Source organism: Actinia tenebrosa, unplaced genomic scaffold, assembly GCF_029948245.1.
Source record: "Actinia tenebrosa isolate PJP-AT-01 unplaced genomic scaffold, QUT_ActTen_1.0 PGA_scaffold5__44_contigs__length_20552954, whole genome shotgun sequence".
NCBI lineage: Eukaryota > Metazoa > Cnidaria > Anthozoa > Actiniaria > Actiniidae > Actinia > Actinia tenebrosa.
The window spans coordinates 7,884,594-7,901,804 of record NW_028292582.1 but is presented as its reverse complement, the minus strand read 5'-3'; the positions used below and the strand labels follow the sequence as shown (position 1 = coordinate 7,901,804).

The window sequence follows — 17,211 nt, the reverse complement described above, 5'->3', positions numbered from 1 at the left end:
ATTCACCTTTTTGGCGCTAGCTTGGATTGTGTTACGGTCACCAAAAAGTTCGAACATCGTTCTCGGATTTCCATACAAATTCACTGACTTTAAAGAGAAAATTTAGGTAGATTTCTTTAGTTAGCTCTCTTAACACCTGTAAGAAAAGCTTCTATCAAGCTAGAAAAATGATCATTTACTTGTATTTAGAGAACTAACTAAACATTAACCAAGTAAATAGTTCATTTAGAGTCAGTACATTTGTACAGAAATTCAAAAACAATGTTCAAACGTTTTGGTGACAGTAACATAAACTAAAACAATTTATACCCCGTGACAGCTAGCGCTGAAAAGGTGAATTAACCAATTCAAGAGCTTGAATAGTAAACCATTTGAATGCCATGGCAACAAACATTTTTCAAAAACAATAAAGGGTCTTATACAGATATACCTTAAGGTAGTCAATATGTATACCATTGCTGGTGTCACTCAATACCATTTTTGAGTGAGGCAACATTGCGTGACATCAGTGTAACACATTCCTAGGAAATTTACTTAATTTTGAATGTCTTTAAGAAATTATTTATGTTTGTTCTTTTATCTCTCCTTTCTCTTGTCCCTTTGTTTCCTTGGTTACCAAGCCATTCTCCATTAAATTCATCTCATTTCTTGTGTCGCTGGAGGTAAATATATGCTTAATAGGCCAATCACAAATTAATACCATTGAATCCATATCCCCATTTTGGATTTTAATTAAGAGAAATCGAACATGGACTGTCAGATGTTAATTAATAATTTCAGAAAGCACTATACTATTACCAGCATGACTCATACTTAATTCAAGAAATCCAAAGATATTAGTCTAAAAACTGCTCCAATCAAGGGATATTTCTGAAGATGGAAGTGATCGCATTTTTTTAATTCATTGGTTGGATACCTAATCCCCTTGACAGGCCCACAGCGATTATCCAATTATTTATAAATACATTCGTTAATGTAAACAATATTTGATGCATAATTTTTGGAGCTCAATTCTCTGTTTACACTGCTGAGATAGGGACAATACAGCGATCGCGTGCATTCAAATAGCTTTTTTTGCATTGAATAGGGAGTTCCCAGAGAAATTACATTATCTTACAAATTTTATATCGAGATTAAAACATATTTCTTTAATCTATCTACAGTGTACTTGTCATCCCTGGCTAAGCACCACGCTCTTACCCCATTAAATATTTAACATAAAAAAGAAAATCACACCATACACAAACCATCTTGAGGAATAGTAAAACAGAATGAAAATTTGAGGTTTTCTTCGTATAAATTATCGGATGAAAAATGTATCAGAAAGTTGCGCGCCATTATACATTTTTGCGCAAGGATTCGCTGGAGATCAAATTTTTTCTAGAATGAAGTAGAAATAGGAAATCTCAAATATCGCATTTTTATGTGATGATCAAAGTTCAAGTTAAATATAGGATTTTATTCAAGACTTTTCTTTTTCATTTTTTTCCCCCGAAAAAAAAGTAAGCTCTATAGCAATTTCTCTACGGATGAAATTAACAAGACATTTAAAGTAAAGTATTGCACGTCAAGTCCAAAACAATGCCGAAATTTTCGTTTCAACTAATAAAAGCCCCTATATTTCAAAGATTTGCCATGGTGTCAAGCAATGATTGTTGTTAAAAATTTAGTTCCACTTCAATGAGAATCTTCAATGGATGGCAATAATACCGATCAACAAGCATAAGATGAGAGTCTGAACGATATCCATATTTATAGAAGCTGTACTGTCAGTCTCATCAAACAAGTTTGAACTCAATTCTTCAAATTTTAACCAGAAAAGTGGCTTTAAAACTATATGGAAGTCTATACTAGAGAAAGAAGGTTTCACGATGGAATAATAACTTGATTTTTTTTTGAAAGCTGTGAGATGTTTGTACTGATAATGATCGCGCGTTTATGCGACATGTGAACATGTTGAAGATCATGGCCTCGCTGTCTTAAAAATATTCCCGAGAATTATCACCACAAGAATAAAGACTCTTATTATCCACAGTATTCAAAGTAATTCAAGTAATATGATCTGAAATACATACCTGGTTTTATCCAAACTGGGAAAAAACACGTCGAATTGGTGTGTGTTTTGATTGAAATGCTCCCATATTCCAACACAATTTTGGTGTTCAAACCTTTGTTTTTTCAATTTTGAAAGCTTCTTGAAGCATTTTCCGTCGACAGAGCGATAATTTGAGTTCTTATCTTGCCTAGGAAATGCAGATTGTATAAGAAAGAGTGAATCACATCACGAAAATTGGTGTTTTTTTCGTGGTCAATGATTGAAGACACCAACGCAGGCCTGTCTTCTGGCACACTCGTTCTAGAACCAGAACAATAACAATACTTACAAGGGAGGACAGAAATGACAAAAAACATTTTATAGGCTATCTACTAAGAACCCAAAAAAACTTACTTATATTCTTCATACCAAAAACGCTTTTAAATGAAAACAGATTACTGAAGGACTAGTAAATATATATTTAACGATAGTGTTCAAAAATGTGTTGTAATTCTTACTACTCTGTACCTCCCTCAAGTGAGTTAGTTGTCATTGGGAGTGTAATACCGGAAATAAATGAAAAGCATAGTACGTTATGGATGAAACAAATAGAGTTGCCAGATCACTTCCATATATTCCATTTTCCAAACCGAGTATCCATTCATTCTCTTGGTTTTCCTGGTTTACTATTAGAAAGCTCACCATCATGTATTATATCTTCCTATACATTAGTATACTTTACTATGATAATTTTTCCCATGGTTATTCCGCATTCAATCATATTTATCACCACTCATTTTATACATTTCATTATAGTATTAGTATTACAAGTCAACAAGGAAAAAAGAAAACAGCTTTCGTGAAAATAAAAAAGGTTTGACCATCCACAAAAATTCAACCTCATTCTCAGAGCCCCCCACCCCAAACTTTCCCCCCCAAAAAACGTATCTTCCCTAACCACAGCGTTAAAAATACTGCCGTTTCTCTGACAAGATGTATAGGCTCAAAATTGAGAAAATAATTACCGCCAATTCGTACCGGAAGTCGAGCGCTGTAATAGCCGGAAGTCAAGCCGCTATGTATTTGTAATGTATTCAGAGTGATCATATAATCAAAGAGTCAAGATGGACGATGAAAAGAGAAATAAAGAATTCAATACCTGGCTTGAAAAAGAATTAGTCGCCTATCACAGGAAGGAATCTTATGTTTTGAACACTCTGGACAGCTCATATGGACTTGATTATGTCGCTAAACGAGCGAGAAAAAAACGAGAACACGAAGAGCTCCATGGCGGGAAAAATCTCATGCCGGACGCTAACTCACAAAACGAGGCCAAAAAACACTGTAAAAATCTCTTAGCCTGCAGCATAACAAGGATACCCACAGCAAGATGTAATGGGGAAGATTAATTCACAAAACTTAACGAACATTGGCCGTTTTTTATCGACATTTCTTGAATTTCAAAGTTTGTTTACAAGCAGTTTGAAATGGACAAGTTCTGGTCAAAGCGATTTTAAACAAAGAAGTTAACTTTTCCTCCGATCCGAAAACCTACATTTATACTTTATAGCCTTTAAAGCTATTTAAAGTGTCCTCTATTACTAGTAAATACTCTGGATAGTGTTTTATTAGCGTTTAAGCAGTTTCCAGAGAAAAATTTCCATTGTTTTTGAATGGTTTGATGTACATTACAGGCATACGTGCTTCAAGACACGATTTTTTTATCCCTGCACGAAATTTTTCCATCGATTCTCCAGACGCGTTTTTCAAAGATTTTTAGGTTAGAAGATAATGATTTAAATTTGAAAATTAAGAAATATATCAAAGTATGGAAAATATATATTGATTTTTTGTTTTTCTTAGAGTTATATGATACCAAAGTTTCATTATGCTATAAATAGCTGGACTATAAATATTTAGAAATCAAGTAGATTGGGTGTTCTACTTCACTGCACCACTGGTTCATAAAGGTATCGACTTGCATGTTACATGGCGATTGTATATCTGAACTTGAACTGTATCAGAGAAAGATAAAATACTATAGCAATCGTTTCAGAACAGCATCATCAAGCTATTTGTTTTACCTTATTCCATTCTATTCTCTTTCCTTCGCTTCCTATTGATAGTTTTCACAGCCACCATGTTGGATGAATTTAACAAAAGATTCCTCATTAGCTAGTCTCTATTGTTATATCATCCAAGAAGGCAGCATGTCTTGTTATTTCATTCTCTTGGTAATGATTGCAAGCCAGCTATTCTCAGTTTCTACTATGTTGCAGTTAGACTCAGCACATGATTTGTCCGTGATTCAATGAAACCGCAAAATGTAGGCATAGCTGAGCAGACCATAAGAGCAATAGCTCTATACTGATATAGGAAATTGACCACAAGAATAGCTTAGCCAATCAGAATGCATCATTTGCAATACTAGTCTCGGTCTGTTTATACTAGCGTATTCAATATTCTGTTCTGATCTATTCTATTCCTATATTCTATGTATTAGGTTTTCCACACATTCAACTGAGTGATCATGTATAATTCCTGAAGGCCTTTTGACCCTTAAAGATAGTAAAGAAGTCAAAACAAATAAAGCAAGGTTTCTAATGTCTGTTGAGTGGTGGTTTATTATCAGACTTGTCTGACATCACACATAGTTATGATATTTACAAGTGCCTTACATCAAATAGGTTACAGTGCAGCCACTATAACTGGGGCCACTTAGACAGCGATATCTCTTTATTCCATGAGAAAATGATCACGTTTACGCAGAACACCAGGGTCAAATCACAATACTCGTGCGGTCAAGGTTTATGATTGGCTCTACTACCCAAAGTTGGAATGTGTTGTTTTCATTCTACATTTTAATTGGTTCTCTTATCTAACTGTCAAGTGGCTCTGGTTGAAGTAGTTGCAGTATAAAATGCTACAGGTAGTCAGATATGAACTCTGCAAGTTTAATATCATTACACGGCAGTTCCTCTTTCCAAGTTCTGTTTGATTTCAGCAGTGAATGGATCATAATAACGAGCAAGTTTCTTGTTGAAGTTCATATTACGCTCATTAATGTAGTCAATGTCTGCATCATCATAGTGAGCTCTTCTTCGACTAAACTTGGATCTCTTCTCAATTCTATCGCAGGAAAAGAAAAAAGTTTTATTAGAATGTTTGTTATACTGATATGGGATTCAAGATAAGGTAACATTCTTACATAAAAATGTCAATTTGTTTTCATTAAGAGTTAGCATTAAGAGGCTACACATGGCTTGGATAAGTGTAAAAATGTAGTGTTACATAAAAAAATAATGAAAGTGTTTTGTAACTTACTGTTTTTCCAAGTCGTCGACCATTCTATCAATCGCTTCTTCCGGTACTTTTCCCTCTCCACCATAGTTCAGGTTATCCACAGTTGGATAGAGTTCTTCACCTCTGTAAACAGAAATGTCACTCAGTAACTAAAGAAAAAAAGCCTAATTCTAACAACCTCTGGGAAGATCCAAGTCATGGCTAAAACTCATCACTGATGTTTACTGAAATTTAGCATGTGTTTCAAGACAGAGGAAAGCTGGAGAAAGATCTTGCAGTCAACAAAGAGACCCAACAAGTTCGACTCCAAAGGGGTGAAGTGAGTACACTAGTCACCACTAGACAATACTTGATTCCCCATTAAAAAAGGGGATCAAAGAAGAAAGGAAGGATAGAAAAGAGAACAAATGAAATCAAACAATGATCACTTTTTTTGGTGATAATAGTTGATCAATAAAGAACACTATTACTTACACTTCATCTTTCAATTTGCTGTATTTTCCCATGTCAGGTTTCAACTGCTTAACAAGTCTGTTGTATTGTCTTTGTTGTGCCTGGGCATAATCTAAGATATCATGAAAAAACATCAAAATTTAGTAAAAATGCAACAAAAATATAAAGCAAAAATTATTAAAAAACAAAGCCCTCTTTGACAACTTTTTGACAAATTAATATTGAGCTCTTTATTGTTAACCAATTAGACATTGGCATGTCACCTCGATGTTTTGATAGGTGGAGTTTGTACATCGAAAAAATGATATCAAATATTGAAGTGCGAAACATACTTAGTTAGTGGTATGATAATGACTATAGTGGTTACTACTTGGGACTGCATTGGTGTATTGAATACAATGTTCAAGTTAAGGGAAATTGACACGACAGAATTTTTTCCCCTAAATTACTATGACGCTGTTTGGTCCGAAACGTCTGTAAATGGTACTTCATAGATACCATTAATGTGAGTGGGATATAATTATTTGAAAGCAATGCTACTCTTCAAGTTTTACATTCTTTACATAACAGCTGGATTTAAGGCTGGCTATATTTTTGGTCTTGAATTTTGTCTTCAATAATAGACAAATATAGTGTATTTTCTTTATCACTTTAAATACTAACCTGAAAATCCTTGATCAGGATTTCTCTTCCTTCTTTTCCTTTCCATTCTTTCAGCTTCATCAGCCGTCATTTGTAACATCTTTGTCCTGTCATAATCCTCTCCTCTGTCCTCGGCAGCCTAATGGAAATATATTCCTTTTTAATAAAAATTTATACACCTTTTTCTGAGGCCTGTATCCATGGCTTATAGTAACTACAGGCATCTGACGATGTCCAGCAAGAATTGTAATTTGTAACCAGTCATTTTAAACAGTAACATCGAGTATAATCGAGAAAAAGCTAATTTGCCGGTGACTGAACAGCCATTATTTTTAGTCCTGATATCAGACCAAGGGTTATTTTCTTGAGTATTATTCCTTTGTCAGAACGAAGAGGAATGAAGAATACATGTATTTTAATACCTTTCTGGCCTCTTCTTCTTGAAGTTCCCACTCCACTCTCCTCTGTTTAGCTTCAAAATTAGATGGCAGCTTGTTCCTCTTGTCTTCTTCAGCAACTTCTTGATAATTCATTTTTCTTGCTTCATTCTTTAAAAGAAATATAAATTGAAGATGGTTCTATAATAGACTGGTCATATTTCGTAGAGTTTTCATGCGTGTAAACAGAGTGTCGTATGTCGTAATTAGTGACAACAGTACATGATATATAAAAGCAAGCCATTTTTCTATATATAACTCTAAAAACAATACAATAAGAAGAGAAACAAGACGAATACATAGATATCTCGAAAACTGACTAACCCTTCTCAAGTGTAGTTCCTTCAATCGCTTCATTCTTTCAGCTCTTTTGTTGCTAATTGAAGAAGAAGAAGACGATGAAGGCGAGAGAGACGACGATGACGCAGTTGAAGTATTTGCTTCGCCATTATCCTCCACATCATCCAACTCCGCTGAAATCTACGACAATACATCACAATTAAACACATTAAACATCACTAACAAATAATCGGTGATCAGTTCACTTAATCACAGAAAAAAAGCGAAAATTATTTGTGGTTTTGATTTCCGTACTTACTTTGTTAGACGCCATCTTGAATATGAGCCCACAGTTTTCATATACAGCGGTTGAAAAGTGAATCCGCTGGTCTACTGTCACGCGGGCTCATATAGTTGAAATTGACAAAAGAAAACATTGAAGAAGTAAATCAAAGAAATGGCTTGTTCCCGATCATACAAAGACACGGATATCGTAATTGTTAGTGCGGTAAGGACTCCAGTAGGATCACTCAATGGTGACCTTAGTTCGCTACAAGGACATGAATTAGGGACGCTAGTGATAAAGGAAGTGTTATCACGGTCAGGGGTGTCCCCTTGTGACGTGTCAGAGGTGATATTGGGGCAGGTTTATACTGCAGGTTAGTTGTCGTCATTCTAGTATGGCATGTACTTTGTGCTTCCTCGACATTTGGCAGTTTTAGCAATTCCTTAACTTTTTTTTGAGTTTGGTATATTAGCTTTTAATACCCTTTATTAACGGAGCACTGATTGAAGGGTGAGGTGGAGGGGGGGAGGGGGACATCTTGCTTGTTCCTTTACATTATTCATCTTTATCGCAGACTCTTTTCCCGGTTGTTTTATGTTGTGGTATCTTTTACCCAAAACTTGATTAGAATCCAAGCAACAAACAATTTGTACATATACGAGGGAGCCATACAGTGGCAGATCCAGAATGATTTCAAGGGTGATGACTGTTACCTAGAAAAGCATCACATAGCATCATTTTTTGGTCTTACCTTGTCCTTTATTCTTATTATTTTTCAACTCCAAAGGGGAGTGGCTAGTCACCCAACCCCCTTGGATCTGCCCTTGCAATAGACCCTTACCATGGGCATAATTTGTCCCATTTTCGATTCAGACCATGTATCATTCCCTTCAGTACCATTTTTTTGTTTTAATTGCTACACATTAAAAGACATATGAATATGGATACAACTCAGTCAAATAATTTTATTCTCAGACACATGTTCTGTAGCCTGCGTGCCTCCGAACGTTTACTCGTAAAGTCACGAAAGAAAATTCCGGATGCAGCGCAGGCTAATGTTCTGAAGTGGGAAAAGATTATGCCCAATCATGGTAAAGGGGACTAAAGTTGCATATATAGCTGACAAAACAGCAACAAAAACTTATATCTCCCACCCTGACATATCTCCCACCCTGACTCAATATCATTGCAATTTTCTTTGTATCTATAGGGGATGGGTGGGGATGAATTTTAACATTCATTTGGCAGTTTAACAAATATGCTTGCCATTCAAGGTCAAGGTCAAGGACCTGCAAGGCAAGCAGCAATGAATGCTGGGATACCTCCAACAGTGCCGGCATATGGTGTAAACATGTTGTGTGGCTCTGGATTAAAAGCTGTTGCCCTTGGTTACCAAGCTATAGCAACAGGAGACTCTTCAGTTGTTGTTGCCGGGGGACAAGAAAGCATGAGTCAGGTACAGTTTCTATGAGCAATATAGAGATACTTCTAAACAAAGATCATGCATTTTGATGTTGTAAAGGAAAAATAATCAAATAAATAATGCAAATAATGCAAACGGCACATGTAAGTATAGTACAAGAAATGGGATTGCATGCATGCTATAATGTTAATGCCCAGTAAATGACTATTCATCATGAGTCTTTCTGGAGCTCAGTGGTAGAGCATCTGACCAGTATCCAGAAGCTCATGGGTTTGATTTCTATCAGAAACTCTGATTTTTCTTCAACGTTCCCCTTTGAGCTAGTTACAAATGATTAATTATTCTATATACTTCTTTCCTAGTTTGTAAATAAAATTTCATCAATGTTACCATATATATTTATTTAATTTTCTTGATATCATTCTTTAGGCACCTCACTGTTGTCATATGAGGTCACCAGTGAAGTTTGGTGATGTAACACTAGTAGATACTATGCTAAAAGACGGCTTGATTGATGCCTTTCATAAATATCACATGGGAATTACAGGTAAAGGTGGAGGAATAGCTGCAGAACAATTCATAATAGTAACCAACAGCTAGAGGGGCTTGAGAAGCCACTTTATAATAATATTTTTCTAAGCTAAAACTGTTCTAATTTCTTTTGAAGCTGAGAATGTTGCCAAGCAATGGGGAATTTCCAGGCATGAACAAGATAAATTTTCATTCACATCACAACAGCGTACAGAGGCAGCTCAGAAGGCTGGCTATTTCAAAGATGAGATTATTTCTGTGCAAGTGAAGTCCAGAAAAGGTAATTCCTAAATTAATTTGAAGATGTTTCTCTTTGAAGTTCAATTAAAATAAAATAAAAGTTAAATAATAATTGTATTTGTAATCTTGTAGCAACAACAGAAGTAACAGAAGACCAGTTTCCCAGGCACGGCACAACATTAGACGGACTTTCACAACTCAAGTCCTGCTTTCTCCAGGATGGCACAGGTACCGTCACGGCAGGCAATGCTTCTGGAATCAACGATGGTGCTGCTGTTGTTATGCTCATGTCTTTTGCCGAGGCATGTCGAAGAAGTGTCAAACCCATTGCACGTATCATCTCATGGGCTCAGGCTGGGGTTGAACCTTCAGTCATGGGAACTGGTCCCATCCCAGCAACTAGAAAAGCAGTGAGTTTAATTTGTTTACTGATACTCAGACAAAAATAGATATTTGGTCAAGCTAATCATTTTGTCTGCATGGGAAAAATCAAAGGTGGTTCACCTACATCTCACTTCTGGGGTTTCAGGTTTACTTCCTGGACTTGGCATCAGATGTGAATAGTCAGTTTGTTGATTGTCTTCCTTGATTCAAGTACTTTTCTCTAGGTTCTCCAGTTAAAATTCTTTCTTCGCATACCGGAACCCAACAAGCTAACTTCCAGATCGATTAAACACCAGACTTTGATCAGCCCAACGGTGGAAAGTTTTCATATTAATTTTCAATAAATAATTCTCCTCATCATATTTATAAATTATTTCAGTTGTCCAAAGCTGGTTGGCAAGTGAAAGATGTCGATTTGTTTGAGTTGAATGAAGCGTTTGCATCTCAGTCTTGTGCTGTGGTGAAGGAACTCAATCTTGATCCTTCCAAGGTACATGTAGAGCAAATTTTATATAAGCGAGTGATAATCTCATAGCTTGGATATGCCATGCCTACGACATTGCTTCGGGGCTAAAAATGACGGCTGCAATGATCAGACATGATGATTGGCCACATCTGCAGCAATTTAGAAACATGTCACTGGTGAAGAGGACCAGTATAACAGCTGGTGTTTGGCTGGAAAAATTATTTTGGCCAGAATATTAATTTGATTTAATTGATTAATCAGTGATGGCACCTTCTGCGATTGGTTAAAAGGATGTCATTAATTCTGTTAATGCACTTATATTTTAATTAATTTTTATTCAACAGGTTAACATCAGTGGTGGAGCGATTGCATTAGGACATCCTATAGGTGCTTCGGGAAGTAGAATTCTAGTGACATTGCTACACAACCTTAAACGAACATCGCAACAAAAGGGTGTGGCAGCACTATGTATCGGAGGAGGGATGGGAATAGCTATGTGCGTAGAGACCCTAAATTGAAAATGGAACTCAAAGAATAGGTTGGGTCAGAATAGTTTAGTATAGGTTATTTTAGTGCTATAGCAATAGGTTTCAGTTTTTTGTTTTACTGGGATTGGATTAGGTGGGTAGCCAGCCAATCCTGAGCTACATACCAGTACTAGCTTTCACGGCAACAGCCACCCTGTCTTCAAATTGTCCTGGATCTGCCATGACTATAGTCTTGTAATGAAAATTGTCAGATTTTTGCTTGCAAAGGCAGCTTGTTAGAGAAAACACTGCACTGTGTTTATATGAGTGACGTGCATGTTGTGGAAAACAAGACAAGACAAAAATATATCGGTACCGTCACAATAAAATATAAAAGAAACTAGAGTGCAAATAATGTACCCGTTATATAGTTAGGATGAAATAGGAGATAAATAGCGCTTAATTAGACAAGAAATAGGAATTCAGTGAGGCATGACAAGGGCACAGGCGTTTACTAGAGTGACAACTCAATACGCAAATGAATAAATACGAAAATGCAAACATGTCAAACTATTATACGAAGGAAGAGCATGTACAATAAAATATTGTTTCAGTTTTTGTAAGTGTGTTTAAAGATATTTAAAAATGTGCGCCCTTGAGTAGAAGACATGCACTAGTTTACCCATCACAACTCGCCTATTTCTTTAACAACTTAAGCAAACAATAGCACAAAGTTAGTAATTAGTTAGCTAGCTATATATTTCACAGGTATATTATTTTCACTCTATATGGGAACGGCTGTAAACTGAAATTTTAAAAAACCTCCAGTTGTTGCGTATTTTATAAAAATGGTTTTATTTATTTATCATTTGTATTCAATGTGTCTGGAAAAAAATATGTACACTAATGTAATAAACTGGATCTTTATAAATATGGATATGTTTCTTACTATGTTATTTTATAAACATACACTAACAGTTCCTATATGTGTGCATATCACTAGATTAAGATGATCATCAAACTAAAGCTATAATATACTCTCAATAAGGGTCCTGAATAGCGATTCACAAAACAGGAGATATTTAGCAATTTAATCAATAGCCCAGGAGGCTGGAGGCCAAATGGGCTATTGACTCATAGGCCACAAGGACGAGAGGACTAATTGTTTTAAACAAATCCAACTAGTTGGTCAAATATCTAGATTTAAACAAGTTTTAAATTAAAGTTAATTTAGAGTGCAAACAATATAACCGTGAAACTTTAGTAATACCAAATAGCACAATTTCATGCAAATTCCATTGTTTTCTATTGTTTAATTAGCACTATTTTGTACTATTTAGTAAATTAGTGTTTCACAGATTAAATGTTTGCACTCTAATGGTTTGGTTTTCAAAGCCGACACTTTTTGCTACTAGTAGGACATAACTTATAGCCTATTAGTAGCTCATCCAATCAAACTGCAGCACTGATGACAGACCATTAGTTAGTTGGATTTGACTAAGATATTCCTTGATTTTAAAGAGTCTTATGTTCCCTAGGATAATATATGAGTCTCCTCAAACTAAGGCCTACGTCTCACTCAATAAATATGCAAGTCTTGTGGTCATTCAAAGTTTCATACTGCAATCTCACCATTCCTTGCTCCTGTAAGTGATGATTACATTGTCTTATTGTGGCTCTTACTATGATAAAACTTGTGCATTGATTCTTGCTGACTAGGGCATTTTTCTTCTCCCAGAGTTTCTAAAAGTTGGTTTCTATAAGCCAAGAGTTCATTATTATACCCACTGTGGTAGAGAATGTCATTATTTTTCTTTGCTTCTCGGTGAAAGTCTGGCGTTTTTAATTCATACCACCTTGGTTTGGGACCCCTTATTCTTTCTAGTTCATTCATACATTTTTTCTTTATCATTCTTTCTTCTTCTAACTTCAGTCTCTCTATTTTTAACCGTGCTAAGTTCTCACGGTATGGAGTAGAAAGTCCACTCAAAGTCCTTGAATATAGCATTTCTTCCTCTGCATTTCTAAATATGGACAAGTCAAATGCATTCACTGGGGTCTTCCTTATGTCTTCGCTAAACTCACTAGTTATATTTCCTTGTGCAGTCGATTTCAGTACTGATGCTTTCAAAGGGTGTGTCTCGGAAAGCTTGTCCAAATTGACAGGAGGGCTTTTTGTGCGATGAATTGGATTCAAAAACCAATCAGAATTTGCACTTTGGTTTAGAAATTTTCCATCATCCTGCAATCTCATGAGCTCTTCACATGGTTGGTCATCAAAATCTGATAAATCTAGAGTCAGATCTCTCGGATCAAACTCTTCTGCGGTGACTTCGTAATCTGGAAATCTCACAGATGGAGCAGACGCTGCTCTTGTTAAGCTTTTGGAGGTGTTTGATGGTCGGATTGTCATGTCTGTATTGGTCCTATACCCTGAATCTTTCAAACTGAGAGAAATAAAGCAAAATATAAATATACATTGGTTTCATCTATAAGCATATGGTCTTACAAAGGAAAGAGCTAAACTTTGGAAAAAAATTCAAACTATAAAAAATTAATACTTTTGAAAAAAATTCTTATGTGTTTAGTTTTCAAGTAGCAAAATATTCTAAAAAAGATGAATAAATAATAGAAGAATAGTAAGTGATTGTTTTGGCACTTTCGGCTTTAAGCCAAACAATGTAAACTTAATTGTTTTAAATTTTTGAACAAAAGTCAACCCCCAATCCCTCAATATCACACAAACACAGTACACCTAAACTAATAGATAATGTTTCTACGTATGTTGGATCAATAATATTGAGATATCTACCTCATTGCTGGTCTTTTTCCACGCAGGATAAAATCTTCATCAGGATTTCGTTTCTTCGTTCCCCTTGAAGGCAATGGTCGCCAGTTATATGGCGAATCGCGGCCATAAGGCTGCTTTTTATACATGCTACTAATATACATACTCTAGATTAGTAATCTAGCTGTCTATGTATTAAATAAAGAAGAGGTTTACAAGGCTTTTATGGTGTTTTTTGAGGTAAAAATATCGTTCAATCTGTCGGTTCTTGCTGTTGTTTTCCTTGGATACCAACGAGGTGCTAGACCCATGTCTCACTCGGTGCCCCTATACTCTGTGCCCCCACCCTCTCCCCCTAAGAATGATCATATGTTTTTATATGCGTATTTATGTTGAGATTTAAATGAATATTGTAAACTAGAGCTAATTGTAAGCTGTTGTTTGCTTTTTTGGTGTTAAAAACCGGTTAAAAAGCGATTTAAGTTGAAAATTAAAAAGACAGAAAGACCACAGGGAACCCAACATCTTATATTCTCATACCCAGAGCCCACGTTCCTCTTGATCAGCAGCGAGACTTTCAGAGAAGAACAAAGGTCTTTTTTTTTTCATTTTTGTTGAAAAAGTGGAGAAGAAAAGGAGCCATATTCTATGGTACGGACCGAGCCAACAAGGATAATGAGTCATTTATTATATGGCAAGGCATTGAGGTACAAAAGAGGCGAAAAAACTGAATTTGTGACAGCATTGGAAGGTCTTCCTGTACGTCCTAACATGAGTCGTGTAAGCTAATGTAAGTTTGAGTTACTGAGTTTAGTTTATTATTATATGACTTTAGCTATAGTTTTTTTCCTTCAAAATACTATTACTGAACTGCTGAAGCTTTCTTAATGCAAAGTTGCCAAAGATGGCATGCATATACCTGAAGTAGGAGTATCCCTTATACCTGAACTAGGGGTATCCCTTATACCTGAACTAGGAGTATCCCTTACCCTGAACTAGGAGTATCCCTTATACCTGAACTAGGAGTATCCCTTATAACTGAACCAGGAGTATCCCTTATACCTAAACTAGGAGTATCCCTTATACCTGAACTAGGAGTATCCCTTTACCTGAACTAGAAGTATCCCTTATACCTGAACTAGGAGTATCCCTTATACCTGAACTAGGAGTATCCCTTTACCTGAACTAGAAGTATCCCTTATACCTAAACTAGGAGTATCCCTTATATCTGAACTAGGAGTATCCCTTTACCTGAACTAGAAGTATCCCTTATACCTGAACTAGGAGTATCCCTTATACCTGAACTAGGAGTATCCCTTTACCTGAACTAGCAGTACCCCTTATACCTAAACTAGCAGTATCCCTTATACCTGAACTAGGAGTATCCCTTATACCTGAACTAGGAGTATCCCTTAAGCCTGGACTAGGAGTATCCCTTATGCCTGAACTAGGAGTATCCCTTATACCTGAACTAGGAGTATCCCTTATACCTGAACTAGGAGTATCCCTTATACCTGAACTAGCAGTACCCTTATGCCTGAACTAGGAGTATCCCTTATACCTGAACCAGGAGTATCCCTTAAACCTGAACTAGGAGTATCCCTTATACCTGAACTAGGAGTATCCCTTATACCTGAACTAGCAGTATCCCTTATACCTGAACTAGGAGTATCCCTTATACCTGAACTAGGAGTATCCCTTATACCTGAACTAGGAGTATCCCTTATACCTGAACTAGGAGTATCCCTCACCTGAACTAGGAGTATCCCTTATACCTGAACCAGGAGTATCCCTTATACCTGAACTAGGAGTATCCCTTACCCTGACCTAGGAATTATCCCTTATACCTGAACCAGGAGTATCCCTTATACCTGAACCAGGAGTATCCCACACCTGAATTACTGAGGAGTGCCACTGAAAAGTCCAATCGTAGAACCCAATCCCTTAGAGAAGGGAGAGGTGTGACTAATGGCGTATAAGTGGCTTGCGGGTTTATGCTTGCAAAACCGTTACCTTTTTGTAAAAAAATGCAAAACAAATTACATTATTGGTACCCATTTCTTTTGCTCTTTTCGAATTTTGTAGTTTTATCCTTAAATTCAAATATCGTGGAAAATCCATATCTGGATTAACTCCTTGGATCGGACTTTTCTTAGGTGGAGTGTGGGATCGAGAATTTTTTTTCTTTGTTATTTCAAGTTGAAATCAAAGTTAAAAGGCTGACCGTACTCAAACAATTACTTTAACGCAGGTATTCCAAGAAATTAATAAAAAATATGGCTTTTATGACAACTAAACGGTTAAGGGTACTCGGCGGGAATGCTAAAACAGGAAGAGAGCGATCGTACACAGCCAGTACCATAGATAGCACAACTGAGGGTAAAAAGGAAGTCTAATTTCAAAGGAATGAATGTTCATTGATCACCGCATCAATGCTATTGAAGTGAAAACAGAAAACGTGAGTAGTGATTTTTATGTGTTCAAAATAAATATGTGTATGTATGTATTTATACACTATTTAATTTATAAAGTATGGTCTACCCGTGCGACGAAGGTCCACAGGGAACCCAACCTTTCATGATCATGATACCATATGAGGGAGCGACTTTTTCACTGCCATTGAAAGGACCTTTTTTATACTCGAAAAGTCATGTTTTTCTCAAAGCAAAGCAAAACAATAATTAAAATCAATTAAAAAAACTTAATGGACAAAAATGGTTCATGAGTCAGTTGATTATAAAAAAGGTCGTTTCACTACATGTGAAGTATCAAGAGAGCAACTATTTCACATCCACTGAAAGGACATTAAATAGTATCGTTCAAATATTCGTGGAAAAATAGTAATGCAAGCATGTATATAAAACATTTTTGATTTTATTATTACATTTTTGTTTGAGAAGGAAATGTTTGAATTGTGAAGTAATCATTATTTTCCGCGAGCGAACGATGTGCAGGGTCACCAGAAGACATGTTTATATCACACACTCCAAATATGTTGACCATTTACTCGTTTTGGACGGCTATTTTCCAAATGATCATCGTTCAAAAATGACCTCAGATACTTCAAAAGGAATTTCAGTTTCATTTAGGATTGCTTCATGATCATACAAAATGAAAACAAAAAGAATAACAGGCTTGGGTTGCGATTGAATGGCGTGATTTGAGGAAAAGACTACATCCCGGGCGTAGAGTTCATCTCACGGCCCCCTTACAGACCAAATTACATACATTTACTGTATTTTATGACGTCCATCTCCGCCCGTGATGTATTCTTCCAATTTTGTATCTTGCCTTAACTTTTAAATTCTTTGGAAAACTATTCAATTTTTCAGTTTGCTATAACTTCTATTATGCAAACATTATAAAGAGTAGATCCTGTATGACTGTGTCGGACTAATTTAGTCCTAGTCTCACTTTCTGTTCGCAAAAACAAGCTAAAAAATCATTTCTTCCGCATGACTTTCCAGCTTGTCGTAT

General features: G+C 36.0%; 4 protein-coding genes across 4 annotated transcripts in view; 1 reads left to right on the top strand and 3 right to left on the bottom strand.

Annotated features, from left to right (window-relative positions):
• The window catches only part of LOC116302905 (leucine-rich repeat serine/threonine-protein kinase 1), a 29,692-nt gene extending 27,351 nt beyond the window's left edge, over nucleotides 1-2,341 (bottom strand). The window contains exon 1 of the mRNA XM_031712317.2: nucleotides 2,076-2,341. The gene's annotated coding sequence lies outside the window, so the exon portion shown is untranslated. The remainder of the gene's footprint in view (nucleotides 1-2,075) is intronic.
• Nucleotides 2,342-4,641: 2,300 nt separating this feature from the next.
• Nucleotides 4,642-7,604, bottom strand: LOC116302897 (pre-mRNA-splicing factor syf2). The gene is made up of 7 exons (XM_031712308.2): nucleotides 7,469-7,604; nucleotides 7,195-7,350; nucleotides 6,856-6,981; nucleotides 6,455-6,572; nucleotides 5,813-5,903; nucleotides 5,360-5,461; nucleotides 4,642-5,164 (listed from the first exon to the last, which is right to left on the bottom strand). The coding sequence occupies exons 1-7, from the start codon at nucleotides 7,481-7,483 to the stop codon at nucleotides 4,999-5,001; spliced, it is 774 nt and encodes a 257-aa protein (XP_031568168.1). The 5' UTR covers nucleotides 7,484-7,604; the 3' UTR covers nucleotides 4,642-4,998.
• A 2-nt stretch (nucleotides 7,605-7,606) lies between these two features.
• On the top strand, nucleotides 7,607-11,564 carry LOC116302882 (uncharacterized). The gene is made up of 7 exons (XM_031712281.2): nucleotides 7,607-7,808; nucleotides 8,710-8,891; nucleotides 9,288-9,405; nucleotides 9,526-9,669; nucleotides 9,762-10,039; nucleotides 10,393-10,503; nucleotides 10,824-11,564. The coding sequence occupies exons 1-7, from the start codon at nucleotides 7,607-7,609 to the stop codon at nucleotides 10,995-10,997; spliced, it is 1,209 nt and encodes a 402-aa protein (XP_031568141.1). The 3' UTR covers nucleotides 10,998-11,564.
• A 244-nt stretch (nucleotides 11,565-11,808) lies between these two features.
• LOC116302890 (uncharacterized) lies at nucleotides 11,809-14,015 on the bottom strand. The gene is made up of 2 exons (XM_031712293.2): nucleotides 13,759-14,015; nucleotides 11,809-13,393 (listed from the first exon to the last, which is right to left on the bottom strand). The coding sequence occupies exons 1-2, from the start codon at nucleotides 13,896-13,898 to the stop codon at nucleotides 12,604-12,606; spliced, it is 930 nt and encodes a 309-aa protein (XP_031568153.1). The 5' UTR covers nucleotides 13,899-14,015; the 3' UTR covers nucleotides 11,809-12,603.
• Nucleotides 14,016-17,211: the final 3,196 nt, after the last annotated feature.

Coding starts and splice junctions, on each gene's coding strand:
- LOC116302897 (XM_031712308.2), bottom strand. Junction 6,982..7,194: donor AGGAACTACACTTGAGAAGG/GTTAGTCAGTTT, acceptor TTTCTTTTAAAG/AATGAAGCAAGAAAAATGAA. Junction 5,165..5,359: donor GTCGACGACTTGGAAAAACA/GTAAGTTACAAA, acceptor TTCCTGCGATAG/AATTGAGAAGAGATCCAAGT.
- LOC116302882 (XM_031712281.2), top strand. CDS start 7,607: ATGGCTTGTTCCCGATCATACAAAGACACGGATATCGTAATTGTTAGT. Junction 7,809..8,709: donor GGGGCAGGTTTATACTGCAG/GTTAGTTGTCGT, acceptor TTGCCATTCAAG/GTCAAGGTCAAGGACCTGCA. Junction 8,892..9,287: donor GACAAGAAAGCATGAGTCAG/GTACAGTTTCTA, acceptor ATCATTCTTTAG/GCACCTCACTGTTGTCATAT.
- LOC116302890 (XM_031712293.2), bottom strand. CDS start 13,898: ATGTATATTAGTAGCATGTATAAAAAGCAGCCTTATGGCCGCGATTCG. Junction 13,394..13,758: donor GGAAAAAGACCAGCAATGAG/GTAGATATCTCA, acceptor TATTTCTCTCAG/TTTGAAAGATTCAGGGTATA.